Source organism: Puma concolor, chromosome A3, assembly GCF_028749965.1.
Source record: "Puma concolor isolate L17-30 chromosome A3, mPumCon1.1.hap2, whole genome shotgun sequence".
NCBI lineage: Eukaryota > Metazoa > Chordata > Mammalia > Carnivora > Felidae > Puma > Puma concolor.
Window position 1 is genome coordinate 41,136,247 of NC_141669.1, and position 25,625 is coordinate 41,161,871.

At 40.0% G+C, this 25,625-nt stretch overlaps 1 protein-coding gene across 1 annotated transcript in view; it reads right to left on the reverse strand.

The window, feature by feature from the left end:
- The window catches only part of KCMF1 (potassium channel modulatory factor 1), a 78,861-nt gene that overhangs the window by 29,103 nt on the left and 24,133 nt on the right, over window positions 1-25,625 (reverse strand). Inside the window, exon 2 of the mRNA XM_086700725.1 lies at window positions 1,354-1,521. Coding sequence (XP_086556851.1) covers window positions 1,354-1,521 — 168 coding nt within the window. The remainder of the gene's footprint in view (window positions 1-1,353; window positions 1,522-25,625) is intronic.

Sequence of the window (25,625 nt, forward strand, 5' to 3'; positions counted from 1 at the left end):
TTTTGGGACAGAGAGAGACAGAGCATGAACGGGGGAGGAGCAGAGAGAGAGGGAGACACAGAATCGGAAACAGGCTCCAGGCTCTGAGCCATCAGCCCAGAGCCTGATGCGGGGCTCGAACTCACAGACCGCGAGATCGTGACCTGGCTGAAGTCGGACGCTTAACTGACTGTACCACCCAGGCGCCCCAACAATAAAACTCTTATAAGGAAACAAAAATGTAAATCTTCATGATCTTAGACCGGGTAATGGTTTCTTAGATATGACACCAAAAGCAAAACAAAAGAAAATAAAAAGATAAACTGGACGTCATCAAAATTAAAACTTTTGTAGGGGCGCCTGGGTGGCTCAGTTCAGTTAAGCATCCGACTCTGGATTTTGATTCAGGTCATAATCTCACGGTTTGGGAGTCTGAGTCCCGCATGAGGCTCTGCGCTGACAAGCACAGAGCCTGCTTGGGATTCTCTCCCCCCTCTCTCTGCCCCTCCCCCCCCCCCCCCTCTCTCTCTCTCTCTCTCTCAAAATAAATAAACAACAACAACAACAAATGAAAATCTTTGTGCTTCAAAACATACCATCAAAAAAGTGAAATGACAACCCATGAAATGGGAGATTTCTGCAAATCATCCACCTGATAAGGAACTTGTATAAAGAGTATATAAGGAACTATTAAAACTCAATAATAAAAAGACATATTACTCAATTAAAAAAATGGACAAAGGCTCTGAATAGACATTTCTCCAAAGTAGATATACAAATGGCCAGTAAGCACAAGAAAAGATGGTTACTATTATTAGCCATCAGAGAAATGCAAATCAAAACCATATGAGATACCACCTCACACCCACTATGATGGCTAGAAACAGAAAAGCTCTGTGCTGAGTGTGGAGCCTGCCTGAGATTCTCTCTTCCCCCCTCATGCGTGCGTCTCTCTCGCTCTCAAAACAAAAAAACCCCAAGTGCCGACCAGGTAAGAAATTATAGCATGAAACATTTATAGCCTTTCTTATAGATTAACAAGGGCTTCTAATCAACTGCAGAAACACAAACTGTGCTTTCTGGCAGCCAGAGCAAGAATACTTGTGTACTGCTAGCACGAACAGTTCATTTATTTTACTGAGGCGCTCCTTCCATCTCATACCATGTCAGTTTTCTAGATACATATCTGAATAGCTTTTATGAACAGTTGAGCTATGATTATGAGAATTCTTTAGAATACAAAAGTAAGAGTCATGTTATTTTTAATGTATGCTATTGGGAATAGTTTTAGAACATCTTGCCTTTAAACTTCTTCACGCACATGCACACAAAATTCTAAATGACAACCCATTAGAATGAGAAATAAATACGTACCAAAATCTACCCTTGTTAATATGCACTGCATTGGGTGGTCAGTTGTATGCCTTGTGGTTGTTGCACCACTTTCATAACAAGATGCACAAAGATCGTAATCGTAGCAAATTAAACACTTATATCTGCGACCTCGAAAATTTCCTTTTAAACATGCATCACAGCTGACACCTATTAAAAAAAAAAGAAATATCATTAATTAGCAGCTGTAATAGGCCCCACTCCATCTCATTTTTATAACATTTTTTAAGTACAGATTTAACCCCAAATTTCCTTTCCCAAATGACCAGAAACAACATAGATGATACGGGAATAACTGACACTGTGGTGGATTTGTTACTCTGATTTACATTCCTCATGAAAATAACTTAAAATATTTGATAAAAATGTAAAATCAACTTTTAAAATGCCTTGATAAGCTAGCAGGCGGATAAAAACCAAGTGAAAGAGGAACTGGTAACTAGAATCACTAAAGGAGGCAAGCATTCATTTACCAAAGCAGGTAAAAATCTGAGCTTGGATTTTCACAGCGTTGCAGGACAAAGCACAGGAAGTGAATACCAAAGTCTGCCAAAGGTGGAGTGTCTAACAAGCAATTCCTTGTAAGGCTGAGACCCTAATATACTCTCAGTGCATGGGCAAGCCAGAAATCCTCCCTAGGGGATTACAAAACTTGCCCTAGTGAAATTCGCTCACCCACTTGGCACAAAACAACAACAAAAAGCCCTGAGAAATCATAACCACAAACCAGCCCAGCCCTGTAATGAGTGAAGAGTCCAAATTTAAACTAACAAATGGTTCCAAATGGTTCTCAGGTGAAGAGTTTAGTTTAAAATGGTCTGGGGTGCCTGGCTGGCTCATTTGGTGGAGCGTGCAGCTCTTGATCTCAGGGCTGTGAGTTTGAGCCCCATGATGGGTGTTGAAATCACTTAAAAACAAAATATAAACAAACAAACAAACAAACAAACAAACAAACAAACAAACAAACAAAGTAGTCCTAAGGGAGCAAACACTACCACCAAGCCTCTGGCAGAAATAAACTTCCACAGTATGAATCCATACACAAAACACACACACACACACACACACACACACACACACACACACACACAGCACCATGAGAAAGAAGTAGCAGAAACAGCCGAATCAGACTGGGAAAGAGTTTATATCAGAATTGGATATGAGGTAATAGTTAATAGGTTAAAGTAAATAAAAGAGAAGTTTGAAAAGAAGAGGCAACCAACAGATTTGAAAATGAAGCAAACAACATCTAAATATAAAAAAATTAATTAGAATTTAAAACTTGATGGGCAGGCATAATAGTAGGAAAAGCCTCTTATTCACAAGTAATATGCTTGGTTATGCAAAAACCCAATACAGCTAAATTATTATAGTTATTTTAAGCAAGGTTGATAAATATAAAAACTAATTTAATAAAGTATCGGTTGTATTTCATAACTCCAAAAAAGAAAAATTTATTATTAAAAACATGTCATTTAAGATTGTACTCACATGAGGTACTTAGGATTCGTAAAATTCATTGAAAAAGTAGGTAAGTGGTTACCAGGGACTGGGTAGGGTTGTTAAATGGGTATAGAATTTCAGTTTGGGATGGTGGAAAAATTCTGGAGTTGGTTGTGCAACAATGTGAATATACTTAAAGCCAATGAGTTGTACATACAAAAAATGGTTAAAATGATAGATTTTATGTTTTACCACAATAAAAAAAAATATGACATTTGTAACAGCATTAAAAAAAATGCCTATGAATTGGGATGCATGGGTGGCTCAGTCGGTTAAGTGTCTGACTTTGGCTCAGGTCATGATCTCCATGCACTGATAGTGCAGAGCCTGCTTGGGATTCTCTCTCTCTCTCTCTCTCTCTCTCTCTCCTTCTTTCTCTGTCCCTTCCCCACGGGTGCTTTCTCTCTCAAAATAAATATAAAAAACTTTAACCAAAGATGGCCCTTTATAAAGCTAATCAGTAAAAATATATTCAGGGATGCCTGGCTCAGTTGGTGGAGCATGTGACTCTAGATCTCATGGTTGTGGGTTCAAACCCTACACTGGGTGCAGAGATTACTTTAAAAAAAAATCTTGGGGCACCTGGGTGACTCAGTCAGTAAGTGTCTGACTCTTGATTTTGGCTCAGGTCACGATCTTATGAGATCAAGCCCACATTGGTATCTGCATTGGGCACTGACTGCTTAAGATTCTCTTTCCCTCTGGGGTGCCTGGGTGGCTCGGTCGGTTAAGCGTCCGACTTCGGCTCAGGTCATGATCTCACGGTCCGTGAGTTCGAGCCCCGCGTCGGGCTCTGTGCTGACAGCTCAGAGCCTGGAGCCTGTTTCAGATTCTGTGACTCCCTCTCTCTGACCCTCCCCTGTTCATGCTCTGTCTCTCTGTCTCAAAAATAAATAAACGTTAAAAAAAAATTAAAAAAAAAAAAAAGATTCTCTTTCCCTCTCCCTCTGCCCCTCCCTTGTGCATGCATACATGTGCACACTCTCTCAAAAAAAAAATCTTAAAAAAAAAAGTATATGTATATTCAAAGACATTAAAGGACTTAAAAAAAAATAATAATATCAAGTTCATGGAAGAGAAGGTTCAATGAAATGAAATGTCAATTCTCCCCAAATTGATTCATGGATTCAGTGCAATTCTGATCAAAATCACAAAAGAAGTTTTTGTAGAACATGATAAGCTGACTCAAATTTTTATGCAAGTTACAAAGGGCCACAAACAACCAAGGTATTCCTGAAGAAAAATAAGATGGAGGGATCTGCTTAACATATCAAGAGCTATTATAAAGCGAAATTAAGACAGGATGGTATCAGCACAGACACAGATCATTTGACCAATGAGAAGAGAATTGAAAGCCCAAAACAGATACACCCATGTTGAAATCTGTTTTATGACAACAAAGTCCCTAGAGATCAGTGGGGAAAGGAGGGAGTAGTAGAACAGGTGATCATCCATATGTGGGGAAAATAAAATCAGATCTCTTCCACAGATCCCATACACAAACACCAATTCTGGATGGCTTAAAGAGAAATGTCGAAGGAAACTAAAAAATATATACATATTTTATAATATATTTATAATATACTTTATAATATATATAATTATAATATTTATACTATTTATAATATGTTTTAGAAAATATTTAAAATATATTATAAAATATACTGCATATTTATTTACATAATAAAATATATTTTATAAAATATTTATAATTATATTTATAAAACTTATATTTTATAAAATATCTAAAATATATAAATATATATAATATATATAAATATATATATAAATATATATAAATATATATTTTTTTAATTTAAAAAATCCCTCAAAGGTCATATAGGGAAAAATTATATGAGCTCAGAGTAGGAAATAATTTCTTAAAACACATACATATGGTCGAAACCAAAAAGAGAGACATTAAACCACATTAAAATTAAGACTTTTTCTTTACCTTCTAATGCCCTAGAGTGATGGAAAGCAAGAAGGCCCTGAAACTGGTGATACGTGCAACATACATGACAGACAACAGTTTGGTATTCAGAATACATCAAGAATGCGGGCATATCAGTAAGAAGACATCCAATAGAAAAATGGGCAAAATGGGGTGCCTGAGTGGCTCCGTTGTTTGAGTGTCCAACTTTGGCTCAGGTCATGATCTCATGGTTTATGAGTTTGAGTCCTGCATTGGGCTCTGTGCTGACAGCTCAGAGCCTGGAGCCTGCTTCAGATTCTGTACCTCCCTCCCAACCCCACTCTCTCTCTCTCAAAATAATAATAATAATATTAAAAGAAAAAAGAAAAAAAAAGAGAAAAATGGGCAAAGACTTCAATGGGCACTATAAAGAACAAACACAAATGACCGATAAATATATGAAAAGATGCTCAATCTCATCAGTCATCAAAGAAGTACAAATAAAATTTTCAGGAGCTATCATTTTACACCTACCAGTCTGGCAAAAACCTAGAAATCTGATGATTTTGAGTGCTAGTGAAGATACAACAGAAACACTTCTACTTTGCTAGTGGGAGCATACATCATCACAACAACTTGGAAAATTTTGTTCACATTCTAGTCAAGTTAAATATGCGCAATTCCAATGACTCTGAGGTTTCACTCTTACGTATATTCCCTGGGGAATCTTTTGTCCATGTGTACCAGAAGAATGGAGAAGAATGTTCACAGCAGTTTTTGCAACATGGTAAGGGAGGGGGGATGTTAACAACCCAAAGGCCCATCAACAGTCTATTACAGAATGAATTAGAAAATGCATCATAGCCATAGGTAAAGACTTCAAGAATCTCAGATGTATCAAAGAAAGTCTCAAAGAACACATATATATTTTTTAAGTTATTTATTTATTTATTTTTAGAGAGAGACACAGAGAGTGAGCGAGGAAGGGGCAGAGACGGAGGCAGAGAGGGAATCCCTGGCAGGTTCCAGTCAGTATGAAGCCCAATGCAGGGCTTGAACTCACGAACCTTGGGATCATGAAAGAGTCAGAAGCTTAACCGACTGAGCCACCCAGGCGCCCTGCAAAGAACATATATAGTTTAAAGTTCAAAAACACTATCTAGTTTAGGAAATCAAACATGTAGTGAAACTATAAAAGGAAAATAGGGAATGACAAAATTTTGGTCAGTGGTTTCCTCTGGGGGGAGTGGAGTACTCAGCGATCTTGAAAGGTAATACTTTCACATCTAGCAGAGGGGATCTGTAGTACCACTCTTTTCCTTTACATTTATTTGAAAAACGTCCTCAACTATCCCTCAATTTTTCTTCAAGTCTCCTCCCCCTTCAATAAAAAACAAACAAACAAACAAACAAAAAACAAAGCTTATAACAACCCTTGGGCTGTCAGTTCAAGATGGAAAACTAGCATAGTTTTGGCAGATTACAGATTCTCAATAAATGTTTACTGAATAAGTTTTTATTTAAAAAAGAACATGGATTCTTGTTATTAACCATGGGCTCTTAGGCAAACCACTTATTGTACTCTACTACATTTCTTCATCTATTAAGTTTCTGTGAGAATCATATGAGAAGAAAAATTTGAACGTCTTAAATTTTATTTTATTAAAAATTTTTTTCTTTTTTTTTTAGTGAGCTCCAAAGTGAGCTCCACTGACAGCAGTGAGCTCGATGTGGGGCTCAAACTCATGAACCATGAGATCATTACCTGAGCCGAAGTTGGACACTTGACCGGCTGAGCCACCCAGGCTGAGCTACCCAGGTGCCCTTGAAGGTCTTAAATTTTAAAACAAATACTTACTTATTTTTAAGTAATCTCTACACACGAGCGGTCTTGAACTCATGACCCTGAGATCAAGAATCACACACATTCCTCTGACTGAGCCAGCCAGGTGTGCCTGAAGGTCTAACATTATTTTATTCAAATGTGGTAGGACTAGGTTATCATATTTTCTGGTATACAATTTGATATCAGTAATAGTATAAACAACCTTTTATTTTTTATTTTTATTTAAAAAAATTTTTTAAATTTTTATTTTATTTTTTGAGACACAGAGAGACACAGCATGAGCAGGGAAGGGGCAGAGAGAGAGGGAGACACAGAATGTGAAGCAGGCTCCAGGCTCTGAGCTGTCAGCACAGAGCCCAACGCGGGGCTTGAACTCACGAACTGTGAGATCGTGACCTGAGCCGAAGTCGGACGCTTAACCGACTGAGCCACCCAGACGCCTCTATTTTTTATTTTTTGAGACACAGAAAGAGTACATGTGCACACACACACTTACACAAATAGGGCAGGGGCAGCGGGCGAACAGAGAATCTTAAGCAGGCTCCACGCTCAGTGCAGAGCCTGTCAAGGGATTCCATCTCATGACCTGAGACAAAATCAAGAGTCAGAAACTTAACTGACTGAGCCACCCAGGCACCTCTATATACAACCTCTTAAATCAGTCCTCAAAATATCCTTCACGATTGTTAAGATTTCCAGAGATGTACTGAGATCTCACCAAGTTACACTGAAAGCCAAACGATGGCATCAAGCCAGTAGTTTTCCAGCAAATTCAATAAATATCGAGTGCCTACTCTGTTCTAGGTGGTGGGGAGACAGCAATAAACAACACAGACAGAGCTCCGCCCCTATGAAGCTGCTAACACTTTGGTGGGTGAAGACAGGTATAAAAACACATGAAGCTGTAAAGCAAGTTAGAAGAAAGTGCTATGGAGGAAAATAAAGCAGAAAACAGAAAAATTGTGTGGGCAAGAAAGCTTCACAGAAAAGATGGTATTTGAGCAAAAGGATGGAATACTTTAAAATTTGCTCATTCAAAACAGCTGCCAGGCATGATAACGCTTTAAACATAAAACATAAACATAAAACATAAAAATCTTGAAAAGCAGTAAATAACTGCTTAGATTAACAAATGGAAGTTTAATCTAACTGGATACAATAACTTTGCCAAACAAATGTAGCATGAACTGTGCTAAAAAGATGCCAGAAAGGTAAACCCAGCTTTGAACACTAACTTTCTGGTGTGTCCCATCTGACGTTACTGTGTAGGCCTGACCTTCCTTCCCATAGTGGGGATGCTGGCTGACCAATATAACGTGAACAAACCTTACGGCAACCCTGGATGGTGATACTACCAAACTCTGCATCCATCACGTTCAGTAGGAAGGTCTGCTGGTGCTTATCCCTTGCCTGTTTTACTCTTCTGATATAATTCAAGGCTATCTAAATCTAAATGCCCATGGATCTTGAGGTGCCTGCGGCGCTCAGTGAGTTAAGCAGCCAACTTTTGATTTCGGCTCAGGTCATGGTCTCATGGTTCATGAGCTTAAGTCCCACATCAGGCTCTGTGCTGACAGTGTGGAGCCTGCTTAGATTCTCTCTCCTCGTCTCTCTCTCTGCCCCTCCCTGCCTCTCTCTCTCTCTTTCTCTGAGTAAATAAACTTTAAAAAATTAAGAATGGGGCACCTGGGTGGCTCAGTAGGTTGAGCGTCCAACTTCAGCTCAGCTCATGATCTCACAGCTTGTAAGTTCAAGCCCTGCAGCAGGCTCTGACAGCTTGGAGCCTGGAGCCTGCTTCAGATTCTGTGTCTCCTTCTCTCTCTGCCCCTAACCCATTCCCATTCCGTCTCCATCTCTCTCAAAAATAAACAAACATTGGGGCGCCTGGGTGGCGCAGTCGGTTAAGCGTCCGACTTCAGCCAGGTCACGATCTTGCGGTCCGTGAGTTCGAGCCCCGCGTCGGGCTCTGGGCTGATGGCTCAGAGCCTGGAGCCTGTTTCCGATTCTGTGTCTCCCTCTCTCTCTGCCCCTCCCCCATTCATGCTCTGTCTCTCTCTGTCCCAAAAATAAATAAACGTTGAAAAAAAAATTAAAAAAAAAATAAACAAACATTAAAAAAAATTTTTTTTAAATAATAAACTAAAAAAATTAAAAAACAAAAATGCCCATAGCTCTCCTAAGAGATAAGGGTATGAGGTGGTGGGAGGCTTCACCTACAACCAAGCTGGAGTTTAGTAACTGTCAGCTCTTTAGGAAACAGCAGTGTTGGGATGCCTGGCTGTCTCAGTCAGTAGAGCATGCAACCTTTGATCTCAGGGTTGTGAGCTCGAGCCCCATGTTGGGTGTAAAGACTACGTAAAAAAATTAAATCCTAAGAAATAGGGCTGTTGTTATTGTTTTTAAAATAATATTAACTATTTTTCATGGAGTCGTTTCTTTTTTTTTTTTTTTTTTTTTTTTACATTTATTTATTTTTGAGACCGAGAGAGACAGAGCATGAACAGGGGAGGGGCAGAGAGAGGGGGGGACACAGAATGGGAAGCAGGCTCCAGGCTCTGAGCCATCAGCCCAGAGCCTGACGCGGGGCTCGAACTCACGGACCGCGAGATCGTGACCTGAGCTGAAGTCGGGCACTTAACCGACTGAGCCACCCAGGCGCCCCATGGAGTCGTTTCTAAAATGTATGTTTCCTAACTTCAAGTCTATAGACACAACTTTTATGATTCAAAGTTATTATTTCAAACACAAATATACAGTTCAGCCATACCATCAAACATTATGATAGGTAAGTTCTTAGCAGGGTCTCTTAAACATAAGAGTTGCTTTATAAATTATCTATGGTGTCAAATATGCTATGGAGGATTTCTGTGATTAGAGGACTATGAATAAAAAATCAAGGAGGTGAAAATGTTTTATATCAGTTTTCCACACAGCCTGCCCTTCTCATTGTAATAGCTCTGCCATTTAACACTTCTAATTTAATTCTTCGAATCTGTCAACATAAGCTTAAATCAATACCTAATTAAGTCAGTATCTTAAGTTTGTAGAAGATTCCATACCACCTTCTACTTGCAAGTAGCTCTAAATCTGCAAACAAAAGCACAGAAGCATACACAGGCTCTGCAGCAGTTTCCTGATAGCGACCAAGTCTCCCTTTCCCCCCGCCCCCCACTCCCACTCTGAGTTACCAAATCTCATTTAGCTTTGACAAAGAGCCCAGATTTCCCACTTAGAGTCCCTTCTGAGTATACCTGTCTGAATTCATTTTAATAACACAGACTAACAAAATTTGCTCCCTTAGTGTCAACTACACACAATCTACGGCTCCTACTAGAGGAAAAAAAGTTAGCTCTTTGCTGCACAGCCTCCTGGTTAGCAGTTGTGGTCGTACCTGGTACCAGGAGGCTCAGGAAAGTCTGGAACAGAACATATATGCGGCTCATGTCAAATTATCAATTCTTTAATAGAAGAATGGAGCTGCCTCTGATTAGATGTTAAGGATAAAGTTCCTGCAGAAAAGCATGATGTCACAACAGAAACAAGAGTTCAAATACTGTCAAATAAAATATTGCCTTGAGAGGCAAGGCTGGAAAACCATTGGGTGTTAGCACTGAGATCTACTGGATTAACAAAATATGTTTAGATTTCGTTTGCCCTATATTAAATACAGCTTGCAAAAACTGAGTTAACCACATAATAAAATACGCAAACTCATCTTTGAATAATCTAGCTTTAGCCATACTGCAACATAAATTAGGATAAGCACTGGTCTGTAAAATGTAACTGCACAAACAGCATCATAAAGTTATGGTGGGATATTTGTGATCCCCCATCTAACCAAGCTCACTTACGAGGTAAAAATGCTAGGAAATATAGTTTGACATCAATTTTGATATTGGCACAGATGAAACTTAAATGAAGAGAATGGTATATTTCTGACAACTCCTATCTGTAAGAGGTGTATCTGAGCACATTCATATCCTCAACATTTATCTATTTAAAAAAAATTTTTTTTAACTTTTATTTATTTTGGAGAGCGAGAATGCAAGCGAGGGAGGGGCAGAGAGAGAGGGAGACAGACACAAGATCTGAATGAAGCAGCTCCAGGCTATGAACTGTCAGCACAGAGCCCGATGTGGGGCTCCAACTCGTGAACCCGTGAGATCATGATCTGAGTGGAAGTCAGACGCTTAACTGACTGAGCCACCCAGGCGTCCCTACATTTATCTTTTTATTTAGCAGTTCTGTAAAATAAATATACAAAAGCTATGAATTAAAATCAGAGGAAAGAATGCCCTCTAGTGGGAACAGAAAATAAAGTTTTAAAAAGCCACTAACATAATATGTAAAGTCTTTTCTCCCCTTAATTTTCTAAAATGAAACAAACAGGCTGCTATATTTATTTATGATGGTTTATTTATTTGCTTTAAAGATTTTATTTTTAAGTAATTTCTACACCCAATGTGGGGCTCGAACCTCTTTACAATGCTGAGATCAAGAGTCACATGCTCTACCAACTGAGCCAGACAGGTGCCCCTATTTACAGATCTCTAAAAATTTTTTTTAAATGTTTTTATTTATTTTTGAAGGAGAGAGAGAGACAGAGCATGAGCGGGGGAGGAGCAGAGAGAGAGGGAGACACAGAATCAGAAGCAGGCTGCAGGCTCTGAGCTGTCAGCACAGAGCCCGACACAGGGCTCAAACCCATGAACTGTGAGATCGTGACCTGAGCCACAGTCGGACACTTAACCGACTGAGCCACCCAGGCGCCCCCCTATTTACAGATCTTTAAAAAGGAAAAACCCAAAGGGTGATATAGCTTTTTCTTTTTTCAATAAATTTTTAGGTAGGGAAGAGCTGATGGGAAGGGAAGGTCAATAAAGGGCAGTGATCTGTCAAGGAATACAGTGACAAGGAACACAAAAGGAAAGAACCCTCCTGGAATTTGAAGGCCTGGGATTATATAACATAGTATTTGTCAATGACAATTTATTTTGACTTCTAGTGCCAGGTAATTTGGGGAGAAGACCCTCTTTTTACTTTAGCAAAATATCTAAGTATTATCTCTTTAGGGCCTCTGCGTTTCTTTTCTTCTTCTTTTTTTTAATGTTTATTTATTTTGAAAGAGAGAGAGAGAGAGAGAGAGCACACAAGTGCAAGCAGGGGAGGGGCAGAGAAAGAGGGAAAGAGAGAATCCCAAGCAGGTTCCACACTGTCAGCGCAGAACCTGACACAGGGCTTGGACTCACAAACTGTGAGATCATGACCTGAGCCCAAATCAAGAGTCAGATGCACAACCAACTGAGCCACTCAGGCACTTCAGGGCCCTTGCATTTCCAATAAGTGTGACTTAGAAAAAACAAAAAACAAAAAAACCCAGTATATTATATTGCAAATGCTATACAATACAATTAATGTTGAGAATGGCACAGAGAACTATGTCATTAAAACAACTTTATAATGATAAGGACAATTTCCAAGAAAAGGTTCTTTGAATTAAGTGGTTGAAAAATCATGCAACCCTTTGAAGAGGATCTCAGATGAACATGGAAGCAATTAATGAACCACTTATTGTAACTCAGTGAAAAGCAGAAGTAGCCAGAATTAAAGAAGATGGTCAAAGGATATTTCCAGAAGCAAAACTGCAGGAGGAAGGAATTTAAGACAAATTTTAAAATGCTTCACACAATCTGGGAGCTTAGATCAGGAGTGAAAAGCTTTCCTTCTGTCTATTAAAGAATCACAGAGGAAATTCAATCATGCTTGCAAAGGTGAAGTAACTCCAGGAGTTTCCCACACACCACCACCAAAACTCTATACATGTTTATTTTAAAAAATCTCTACGATGGTGAAGGGAGAAAGTCAAGAGAAGAGGAAACGGAGTAGAGAAATTCATACAAACACATACCATTCAAGAAAAGACCTATAAAGAGAGTCCAAGGGCAGAGAAAGAGAAATGAGAAAGAGGTACACAGTTCGGGGGAGGGGAGGGGCAAGATTCAGAAGGAAGAGAACCGAGTGACCGAGAGGAACACTGAAGTATGGAAAACACGGAGGAGTTTGCAGCATGCTTGCTCTTCACACTTAGTAGACTCGCTTGAAACTGATACATTTACCTGGCAATTTAAAACAACCCTTTATTACCGAGACTCAGCTTTTTTACTTTATTGTTTTCAGGTAGAATTCTACAAGTTCTGTCCTATGTGACAATAAGGGGCATCCATGTATCCTTTCATTATTTACTGAGTATCTAATATGTGCCAGATACAGCAAGGAACAAAAATCTTTGCTACATAGAGCTATACTCTAGTGGTGTCGGTAGCAACCTCTATCATTATTGTGAACCAGAAAGCTTACCTATATTACTTTATTAATCCTCACAACAAAGTGATGAGGTATTTGCAAAGTGTGATAAATCTTCTTCTGTGGCTAAGGAGGATTCAAAGCCGGTTCAAATTTGCCCCAAAAAGCGGACAGAAAGGCAGGGGCTGGACGTTATATTACTGAGTTCCTTACTCATTTTGTCAAAGAGGGAAGTTAAATTCTCTACAATTCTCTAAAAGTTTTCAGTGCAGAGGAAGTTGGCCCCTTTGGGAACAAATGAGTGGTTTGCTTGGTTTTAAAGAACTAGTCTACGCTCTTAGTTCACAGAAACACATCCCTGGCCTGCAAACGGAAACCCATCTTAGTAACAATGGACTTGCTCATTGATGAGCAGCCTTTCAGAAACTCTTATCTGGAAACAGAGAAGATTCTATATTACTCAATCTATTATCATCTTCAGCCATGATTAGAGCTGTTTTCTGACTCACACATAAGATGAAGGAAGAGGAGGTACAGAAGGATTTCAGTGAATATCTGATGAATGAATGGAAAGACAAGGGGACATTTTTCCTAGAGTAACGAGATAAGAGCTCATTTAAAAGAGAAGGGAAAAGGGATTAATGTGTGTCTATCATAGACTTCTTGACGTAAGAATGACTGAATGATGAAAATTGAGGGGGAAGAGAAAGGAACAGAACAATAGGGATTGGTTTCCCATAGGAGAAAAGAAAACGAATTAGGTAAAAATGCTGTGCCAAATACTTCTAGGCACCAGCTACCAGTCAGCCACATCAGCCCTGGAAAGCTTGTTTGGCAGCTGTAACAAACGGCAGGGTCGGTGGTGGGAGAAACAGGTTACTGTCAGCCATGGTTTTATGTGTAAACCCAGGATTCTCATAGGTGTGTATAATTCGGTTTCTGCACAGAAACTACTCCTCTGTTTGAAAATCCTTCCCAGGCAGGTCTATGGTACAGGGCAGAGTGCTCCAGCCCTCCCAAAACAAGGGTCGTTAGAGAAGGTGATCATTTTTATGAAAATATCTAGTGCTTGCATTTTCCAGAGTTTTGGAAAAGTGAATACTAGTAAAAAAGACACTACATCTCAAACCTGGAGGGGCTACAGAAATTAAAACACTTAGATGGGCATAACACAACATAGGAGAATCTCCCTCGGCTCATCTCTACCCAGCAATGTTCCTTCAACAACCAATCAGTGTTTAACTGACCCTGATGCCCCAGGCACCTGCTGAAAATGGTGTGGTCACTGACCTGTTGTTCTTTTACAGATGAATAAACTGAGGACACAGGCATTAAGTACCTTGTTCCAAAAGCACACTGTCATTAAGTGGCAAGCCAATGATTACCATGCAGGGTCATCCACTGAGGCATGCCTTCTGACAACAATAAATCCGTTTTTGCTTGTTTGTTTCAGAAGTGGATGTCTTCAGTACTTTTTATTTGCTGTGGCACAGGGATACATTTAGTGTCGTGTTTACTATTTCTAAGAGACTCTAATTTTGTCAATCATATAACTTCTCTAAAGTGAAACCCTGAGGTTGAGGAATTACTTCTGAGACAGGTACCTATAGATATTTATTTACAGAGGTTGATAATCAATCAAACACAGTTCTACCTAAAGTCACTATTTTACAAGTTCTTATTCTAGACTAGTATTTTGTTTTTTAAGACTAATTAAAAAAATACTTATTTTTGAGAGAGAGAAAGAAAGCGTGTGAGCAGGGAAGAGGCAGATGGGGAGGGGGTGGGGGGGTGGGGGCACAGGATTCAAAGCAGGCTCTGTGCTGATGCAGAGAGCCCAATGCAGTTAGAATTCAAGAACTGCGAGATCATGACCTGAGCAGAAGTCAGACACTTAACTGAATGAGTCACCCAGGAGCCCCTCGAGAGTAGTATTTTCCTAATTTTTGAAAACCTATGCCCTATCTTGGTAAATGGTTTAAAAACATTACCATCTCCTTTATTTAAAATCTCAGTAAGGTGGAAACATGTCTGGCCTCACTCCTTCAATTCACCGCAGAACAATAATCAAGATTGACTCTCAAATATATAATTTATTTTTCATTTTTGGTCTTTTCAGACATATAAGGAAATCTGGCATACACACATCTTCAAACTTGGTAATTAACAGCCTATGACACAATACAATCATACAATGAAACACTACAACACTGAGCTCCACACACCAATTCCCATCAGTCCTCACAGAAAAACAAACTGTGAAAGGATACATGCTTACTATTTTGAACCACTTATGTAAATTTAAAAATACACAACAGGGGCGCCGGGGTGGCTCAGTCATTAAGCATCTGACTTCCGCTTATGTTATAATCTCACGATTCATGAGTTTGAGTCCCGGATTGGGGGTGAGCATGTGCCATGCTTCGGGTTAAAAAAAAAACAAAAACATGAGCCCCGCTTTGGGTGAGCCTCGCTTCTCTCTCTCTGCCCCTCGCTCACTTGCTCCCTCTCCCTCTTTCAATAAATAAATAGATAAGTAAATAAATAAGATACACAACACAATATTCTATGACCGTTTATGGACACATACATATGTGGAATGCATACTGAAAGGCAGACAGAAAGAATACATACCAACTGCAAAAAGTAATGCCTCTGGGAGGTAGAGAGAGAAGGACGGACATGGAATGGAATCAAGGAAGGATATCAAGTGGAATTCACCTGTATCTACAAAGCCTTAATTCCGTGTTTAAAATTTTCTCTTTAAAAGATAAACAAACCAACATAGATAAATTTCCCATGCCATCTCAACTTATAAAGTGATATGGAAGAGGACTTTTAGTGACATAATGTCTGGTTTTGTGCAGAAGTATAAATGGGAAAAATAGCTGACCTAGTGAAATTATGAAATAAAACTTTTTTTTTTTTTTTTTGGCCCTAGAGATGGGGTCTACATCCCATACTCGTTAATTCCTGCTAGAGTATAAATTAGTCACTGAGTTTCAAGCTAAAGCATTCAAGAATGACCTTTCCCAAGCACAGTATGTGATCTGGGCATGCTGAACAACTCAAAGGCAGTGTGAAGATCGTACTAGTGGACCACTGACCACAGAGCAGAGGAGTGGTTTAGAATGCCTTCCCGATGCCTTGGCCAATAAGCACAAATAGCAGTAGGGGACTTACTGCCTGGAAAGACGGATTGTATGTATGTAAGAAAAGAGTGTCATTCCAAACAACTAAAGGCTTAAACGTACTTTAATGGTATTGACCTCCCACATGAACCCCCCCCCCCAACTTGTGCATCCCGAACTTCCTGGCCTACGGTTTAAATATTTTGAAACTAATTTTCTGCAACTGTTTGAGGAAAGGAGAAGAAAACTGGAAATCCTTAATGTACCATACGGCGGACAGGAAGGAAGCAGAAAACATATGATTTAATGATACCTATTTAATGATATTCGAGCTAGAAATGTCTGTGCATGCACTTGTGATAAATTCCCAGTCAAGCAAGGCACATGACAGCTCTTTCTATTGTGGAAAAGATTTGGCCTGGATCGATATTAGGAGCTAATTTTGCATTGACTTACCTAAACAACATTATTTCAATCAACAAAAAAATCTGAACACCTACAGTACCCATTTAGTGCTTAAAATTTAATAGGAAATAAAGATATGTAAACAAGCAAACTACAGTATGAAGAGTGAGGGACAGACAACTATGGAAATGCATCCAACATAGAAACAAAACAAAACAAAACAATAAAAGATGAACTATTCTGGTTGGAGGGGTTTAAGAGAACCCAGTTAGCCTCCCTCTGACATAACTCTTGGTACCAAGCAGTTCCTGAAGTACCTTCTCTCTTCAAAACAACCTCAGGTCCCTTTCTTCTATGTTACCCACACATAGAACAGTTATTCTAAACTCATTCTCAGAAACCCACTACATAGTTTAAGACAAGAATTCAGTCACTGCCTCCTCTTGTCTAGGCTAACCAATTTAAAATCTAACAAGTCCTCAAAAATGTTACCTTCAACTGTTACATATTTTTCTTTATTCAGCTCCAGTTCCTTCACTGATTTTAAACTAAAGGGACCTACAGCAGACACAAAACTCTGGAGGGGACTAGGAATAATGAACACAAAGTACAGAGAATGCTCTAGCACCAGGAGAAAAGAGATAGTGTAAGTCTGGTTTAGGAAGCATACTAGTCTAATTTTAGACATTATGTATGAGATGATAATGAAACATACAAGTTGAAAGATACTGTAAACAGGCTGATCTTTGGGAGATTCCTTTTAAGAGAGGACATATCTTTGTATCAGGGACAGTGATATACAATAGTATGGACAAGAAAGAAGGAAAGAACAAAATGAGGAAAACGAACAGTGCTTATAGAGTCTGAAATAAGTCTCTAGGAAATCAGCTTAACTGGTATTCAAATATAAGTATATATCTAAAGCTAAAAATAAAATAAAAGCATTGGCTTTTAATTTTTTTAAGTTTATTTATTTTGAAAGAGAGAGAGAGAGAGAGAGAGAGAGCGAGTGCACACATAAGCAAGTGAGGGGCAGACAGAAGGAGAGACAGAATCCCAAGCAGGCTCTACGCCATCAGTACAGAGCTTGACGCAGGGCTTAAACTCATGAACCATGAGATCATGAGTCGGACGTTTAAGTGACAAGCCACCCAGGCACCCCAAAGTACTGGTTTTAGAAAAATGTTTATTTTGACCGGAGTGGGGGAGGGGGAGAGAGAGAGAGAACACAAGCGGAAGAGAGGCAGACAGAGGGGAAAGAGAGATCCAAAGCAGGTTTTGTGCTCTCAGCACAGAGCCCAATGTGAGCCTCAATCTCATGAACGATGAGATCACAACCTTAGCTGAAATCAAGAGTAGGACGCTTAACTAACTGAGGCACCGCAAACCTTGTCTTTGATATAAATACTATTCATGCTTCTTCTTCTCTCTACATATGAACATTTCTAGCCATGATTCTCAGCAGTATGACCCTGAGTAGGGCAACATACAGAATATGCATCCAGGTTGACAACATATCAGTAATGACTTTGAAATGCAACACTCAAAAGAGCAGTTCACCCACTGAAAAAAGGTATGGTAATAACTCCAAGGTACAAAATTCTAGAGCAAACTTTAGGAGCAGGTAAACAAATTACTGGCAAAGATTTGAATCCTGCCTGACTGCAAAGTGATTGCTTTTTTCATCAATTAAAGAAAAAAAAAAAAGCATGTAATAATCTTTCTATATTGCAGGGCTGTCACAGACATATTAACTTCTCTTCCCTTCCTTCACATTTCAAGGACATCAAGGACATCTGAATCCAAGAGTAAGGTACTGGTTATTACTACTATTTCTCAGCTTCAAGCCTACCCTTCTATACTTTGCTCTGCAATGCTGGGTTCAGGAGGTGGTTCTTAATCAGGGGCCATTTTGCCCTCCAAGAGATATCGGGCAATGTATGGAAACATTTGGTTTGGAGGGAGGGAGATACCGGCATCAAGCCGGTAAAGGCCAAGTATGTTACTAAACATCCTACAAAGCCCAGTATAGTCACCTGGCCCAAAATGTTAATGGTGCTGAGATTAAGCAACCATGGTCTCGGGTCTGCAAACTCAATTATTCAGACTGTCTTGGCAGCTGGCTTCTGGTTTACATTCTGCCAACGGGAGGCCCTAGTGGGAGAGAGAAAGCATCCCTCCAGCAGCAGAGGGGCTCCAGCCCCAGCATTGCCATCACCAGCCAGTTGCATCCCACTCAGAAAACTAGTAACCCCACCTTTTCCCTTTTTGTAATGATGGAAATGTCTATATCTGTACTGTCCAATGCAACAGCCCATAGCCATTAAAATACCTTATCAGCTGAGGGGGGCGTCTAGAAGCAGTGATGCTCCGGTAGCAATGAGCACACACAGCACCATGATCTTGGTTTCTAAACAGCATCCTCCACTAAGAGGAACCTGAGCTCCCTGGAGAAAGTTGATTTCAGGGATTGGGGCAGGGCAAGTACATGAGCCTGTAATATCTAGTTCTAGAATGAATGATGCAGAAAGAATGATGGATACATGTCAAAAGGATACAGAAGAAACTTTGAAGGTGTTTCCATTGGTCAAATCTAGGATAATTTGAGCACCAAAATAAATAATAAAAGTACCAGATTATAACCCACTGAATATAGGAATCCATGTGCTCATACTGATATAAATAAGAAAGGAGAAGAAAATAGGAAAAAATAATTTCCTTATGGTAAAGGAAATAGGAAAAATTTTTTTCCTTATGGTAGATATATTGATTAGTCCTCCCAGGGACACCTGGGTGGCTCAGTCAGTTGAGCATCCAACTTTTGATTTCAGCTCAGGTCATGATCCCAGTGTGATGGGATCAAGCCCCGTGTTGGGTTCCGCACTGAATGTGGAGCCTGCTTAAGGTTCTCTTTCTTTTTCCCTCTGCTCCTCTCCCCCACTTGCATGCTCACTATCTTTCTAAAATAAAAAATAAAAAAGAACTTACTCCCAATTCTTACTTAATCAGCATTGGACCTGTGCTGTCTAGTCTGGTAGCTACTAGCCACATACGACTTTTTAATTTTTATTTATTTTTTAAAATTTATTTATTTTGAGTGAGTGAGAGAGAACCAGTGGAGGAGGAGCAGAGAGGGGGGGGACAGAGGATCTGAAGTGGGCTCTGTGCTGAGTCTGACATGGGGCTCGAACTCACGAACCACAAGACCATGACCTAAGCTAAAGTCGGATGCTTAACTGACTGAGCCATCCAGGCTCCCTGCACATGTGACTTTTTAAATGTAATTTCTTTTTAAGTTTTTATTTATTTAAGTAATCTCTACACCCAATGTGGGGCTTGAACTCACCACCCTGAGATTAAGAATTGCATGCTCTTCCAACTGAGCCAGTCAGGCACCCCTAAATATAATTGCTTACAATTAAATATAAGTTATTTAAAAAAATTTTTTTAATGTTTATTGATTGAGAGAGAAAAACAAAACGCGATCAGGGGAGGGGCAGCGAGAGGGGGAGACAGAATCGGAAGCAGGCTCCAGGTTCTGAGCTGTTAGTCCAGAGCCCAACGTGAGGCTCAAACTCCTGAAATGTGAGATCATGATCTGAGCTGAAGTCAGATGCTCAACCGACTGAGCCACCCAGGCGCCCCAAAACTAAATACAATTTGAAATCCAGTTCCACACTAGCCACATTTCAAGTGCCCATATGGCTAGTGGCCACCAGACTGGACAGCAAGGTACGGACAACTGCATTTGAGACTGAGCCGTAATTTTGTAAAAATGAAGTCTTCTATAGAACAGGTAACAAGGTAAAATCTAATGCTGTTCTTTTCTGAAACTCTTTAGTATTGGAATTTAAAAATTGACAATTTCATAATGATAGAGTAAGAGTAAACAATAGCAACAAAATTTGGAAGATGGAAAGTAGACGGATGAGTGGTAATGGGCTTAGGAAATTGAAGACAGCTGAATCCTAGAATGGGTAAAGGGGAAAGCTAAGAAACAACCCAATTTACAGTGTGGATACAACAAAATGTCCAGGACTGGCAGCATCAGGTACCACTGGAACGAAAGTCAGGGTGGAGAACTGTAGACAGATGTAATATGTAAAAGCTCTTTGAGAAAAAGTTAAATTTTTTTTTTAAGGTTCGATTTAAATCCAGTTAACATATAGTGTAATATTAGTTTCAGGTGGACAATACAGTGACTCAACACTTCCATACATCACTTGGTGCTCATCACAAGTGCACTCCTCGATCCCCATCACATATTTAACCCATTCCCCCACCCAGCTCCTTGCTGGTAACCATCAGTTTGTTCTTTATAGTTAAAAGACTCAGGAAGCATTTAAATTTCTAAGTTGTCTCTCCAACAGTACACTCCAAGCAAAAAGTAAAAGTTTATTGATTAAAGAGGGTAAAACAGAGGGTCTCGAACCTAGGGAACTCATGTAAAGAACATTTTTTACTGAAAACAGAGGAGCTGGAGTTAAGTAACTGAATTACTTCCAAGAGAAAGGGTGGGGGAGAGAAAGAATAGAGCATAAAGAGAAGAAAACTGGAACACTTGTCTGGAAGTTTCAGTATCCTAAAAGTGGGAAAACGGAGGGGAGGCAATAACCAACAGAATAACTGAAGAAAACTCAGAAAAAAAAGGATATTAATTGCCAGAATGACAGTGCCCATAGAATACCCAACACAGTGGATAAAAGGAGACCTACCAATCACATTTCAGAAGAGCAGACATAAAAAAGAGATTCTAATTCTACTAGCTTCCAGAAGAGGGGTGGGGAGAAGGGAGTAGAGGTTACACACAAAGATAAAGAAAATCTGATGTTTGCAACAGGTACACTTGGGACAGTAAAAGGTGATGCATTAATGTCATCAAAGTTCTAAAGGAAAGAAATTTCCAAATTAAAATTCTACACCAAGGGAAGTTATCGTTCAAGTGCATTTTAAGGTGGATTAGGTTCCTTTTTTTTTTTTTAAGTTTTTATTGAGAGAGTTTAGAGAGAGAGTTTTATTGAGAGAGAAAGAGTGAGCAGGGGAGAGAGGAATCCCAAGCAAGCCCAACGTGGGGCTTGAACCCATGAACCGTGAGATCGTGACCTGAGCCGCAATCGAGAGTCAGTAGATACTCAACCAACTGAGCTGCCCAGGAGCCCCATGTGTTGCCTTTTATAACCTCAGCTAGTAATGTGCACGGATGACCGTGAAAACGCTGCAAGCATTACTATATATGTATGTATGTATGTTTATACATATATATGAACAAAATGGAAAATTAATCTAGAATGTTAGCAGTCAAGATAGTGGGGTGCCCTGGGTGGCTCAGTCAGTTAAGTGTCCGACTTCGGCTCAGGTCAAGATCTCACAGTTCAAGGGTTTGGGCCCCGCATCGGGCTCGTACTGACAGCTTGGAGCCTGGAGCCTGCCTCCCTCTCTCTGCCAATCTCCCATTCACGCTCTCTCAAAAACTAATAAACATTAAAAAAATTTTAAGAAAAAAAAAAAAGAAGTCAAGATAGTCACTTGGGTAGTTACTAGAAGGGGCATGAGGAAGACTTCTGGGGCTTTGGTAATATGCTGTTACTTGATCTAGGTGCTGCACAGGATGTGTTCACTTTGTGAAAACCAAGCTGTGTTTATGATTTGTGTACTTGTCTGAATGTGTTAAACTTCAGTAAACAGTGTAAAACAATACTGTGGCCTCGGGATCTGGATGATGGCCACTTGACATGTATGGCTTTGTGAGTCACTGCTCTCACGTGGACTAGTGATTCTGGGGGTTGCCACTTTATCACCTAGCTTCCTGGTGATTTTTTTTTTTTTTTTTTGAGAGAGAGAGAGAGAGAGAGAGCGCGCGCACGCGCGCAAGCGAGCCACAAGTGAGCAAAGGGCAGAGAGAAAGAGAATCCCACCAGGGAGGGGGAGAGGGGGAGAGAGGGAGAGAGAGAGAAGCAGGGCTCACCTGAAGCGGGACTCGTGTTTTACCCGATGGGGGGCTTGTGCTCACCGGAAATGGGGCTCAAGCTCACCCCATGTGGGGTTCGAGCTTACCCAAAGCAGGGATGGAGCTCACCAGATGTGGGACTCAAACTCACAAACCGTGAGATCGTGACCTTTGCCAAAGTCAGATGCTTAACGACTGAGCCACACAAGCACCTGCTTCCTGGAGATTTTTGTTGCTGCTTTCTCTCTTGTATTGGTCTTCTGATTCCTAGATTCCATCTTCCCATTGTTTTCCTCTCATTCTTTTGGTAGCATATACTTCTATAGTTTCTGGAGAAAGGATGCAGGGGAAGTAATCTTAAGAACTTAATGCACCTTGGGGTGCACTGCTCTGTCAATGCAGAACCTGCTTGGGATTCTCTCTCTCCCTCGCTCTCTGCCCCTCCTCCTGCTTGCACACACACTCTCTCTCAAAATAAATAAATATTCAAACAAACAAAGGCAACACTCCCCTTCTTGTTTCTGCCCTCATATTTTAAATAAGTGTCCTTTTCATGGCCTATTTAGTGCCATGGTTCTTACCTTTTTGTACTGTTTATAGGTAGTTTCACAGTTTAAAATGGCCCCTAAAGGCAGTGCTGTAGTGCTGTCTAGTGTTCCTAAGCATCATAAGGCTGTGATGTGTCTTACAGAGAAAACAGATATTAGAGAAGCTTTGTTCAGGCATGAGTTGTAGTGCCGTTGGCTGAGTTCTATATTCATAAGTCAACAATATGTATTAAGTAGGATGCCTTTCAACAGAATCACTTATAAAACAAGACTGATCTACTTATGAAAATGTGACCAGAGGCTTACAGGAACCTAACCCTGAATTTCCCCTAGAAGCAATTGCTCAGTATTTGCTAATTCAGTGTTCATGGAAACTTTACAGGACTACCACAAGTAATAATAATCAACCACACACACACACACACACACACACACACACACACACACACACTCATATAGTTTTGTGCATTTTCTTTTTAATCTGAGGAAAGAATGATGTCCAGGGAGTGTGGCTCAGGCTCAGCTGTTTGTCTGGACTTGGTTGGTCATGGCTGTGTGCTGTTGAAGTTCCTATTCTCCCCTCCAGGACAGAGGTTCAGCTGGGGACCCTCATTTTACCCAAGTGTTCTACTCTGACCTGCTCATGGGAGCAAGAGGTGGGCCACAGTGAGCACCCATCCTATTACCACACCTCTGCTGGAAATCTACCCTGGTCCACACAAGGGCCCAACCAAATCCCTCCATCTGTGGCGGCCCTGAGTTTCCAAAGTTCTCTCATGACCTCACCCAATGACTTCTCCAAGTTTCCTCACTGGAAAGTCTCAGTGAGGCTGAAGGCAGACTGGCCAGCTTCTCCTGTCCTCAGAGCTTTCCCCAACAGTGCAAACTGCCCTTTCTTCACACAGCGAGGTTGTTACTCCATGTTTCATAACTAAACAATATGTTGCTCAGGTAGGAATAGATACATTGAGGGTTAAAGTATAGAGAAAACCAAGAGGATAATCAAGACAAGGGTCCCGACAGTGGTTATGGATGTGTGTGAGATGGTCTACTTTGTCATATGGGTGATGAAAACAAAGATCTATCTTTCTACTGAATACGCACATTTTGTATGCTCTTCTGAATGCAAGACACATTTTCACACATACGTAAAAATTCCATTTTTAAAGGACTGACTCTCCAGCCATAGATCTTAAAAATGATAAATATGGTTTAGGTTTTTTTGAAGAGCTAGAAAGTTAAAACTGTAAGAGGATATTTTTATTACCTGTTAATGGGCAAGTTAAGACTGTCTAAGCAACACAGGGAACTTGAAACCATAAATGGGGGAAGCACACTGTAAATCTGATAATAGAGAGGTATGCAACTTTAATAGTGACACAAGATTCCATAAACAAAGTCAAAGGATAAGACGAGGAGAAATATTTGCAGCAAATATAACAAACAACGATGGGCTCTTAAAAATTTAGAGAAAGACCAACAGGAAAAAAAAAAATAGAAAAATGGGAAATGATAAATGACCAGGCATTACTGAAGAGGAAGTATGTGATTCAAGCACATCCTTGGTAATAAGAAAAGTAAAGTCCTCCAAAATTTTCAACGCCATTCATAAAAAGGCCTAATTGAAGTAAGGCTCATGAATATCTTAAAGTGGAAGATTCAGGTGAAACCAATAAAATGAAAGGTAAGCTATCAATCCTATGAATCACAACTGGCTTCATTCTTAGGTAAAACTGCCCCCCCTGCTACCAGACCTTCCTCTAAAAAATTCAACTGCTCTCATTTTGCAAGAGTTCTAGCCTAGGCACCACCCACAGTCCACAAAGAAGTAACACTGAATCAAGACCTTCACTCTTTGCTAACATTTTAGCTTCCTCACATAGTTACATACTTGCTACATCTTTTCACCTGCCACTTATCTTGCACCACTGTAAGGTCCTGTACTTGACCTCATTCTATATAATATTTTTAATAGTGACTTAGAAAATGACAGAAAATATACCTATAAAGCTTGTGCATGAAAGAAACAGCTAAAATGCTGGGTGACAGAACAGCAATTCAAAGAAAGGTGAATGGTTGTGCCAAAATAAGCTGAATTTTTAAAGGGAGTCTCATAAGGTTTTGCCTTTAGATGTAACAGCAATCCATGGGATAAAAAATTCTGAGTGAATTAACTAAGCAGAACTTCAGCTTCAGTATTAGCCTAAAATCAGATGCAGTTGCTAAAGAAGCCAGCAAATAAACAAGCTCAGGTCATAGTAGCAAACACATAAGATACATAACTACTATTCCCAAGATGTTTTACTCTTGGACCGTATGTGAAGAACTGCATTTAGGGGCACCTGGGTGGCTCAGTCAGTTAAGTGTCTGACTCTTGGTTTCGGCTCAGGGCATGATCTCACAATTTTGTGAGTTCAAGCTTTGCACTGGGCTCTGTGCTGACAGCGCAGAGCCTGCTTTGGATTCTCTGTCTCCCTCTCTCTCTACCCCTCCCCAACTCAGACAGAGACAGTCTCTGTCTCTCAAAATAAATAAACTTTATTATTTTTTTATTTACAAAAAAATTTTTTTTTATTTTAGAGAGCACAAGCGGGGAAGGGACAGTGAGAGAGAGTGAGAGAGAGTGAGAGAGAGTAAGAGAGAGAGAGAGAGAGAG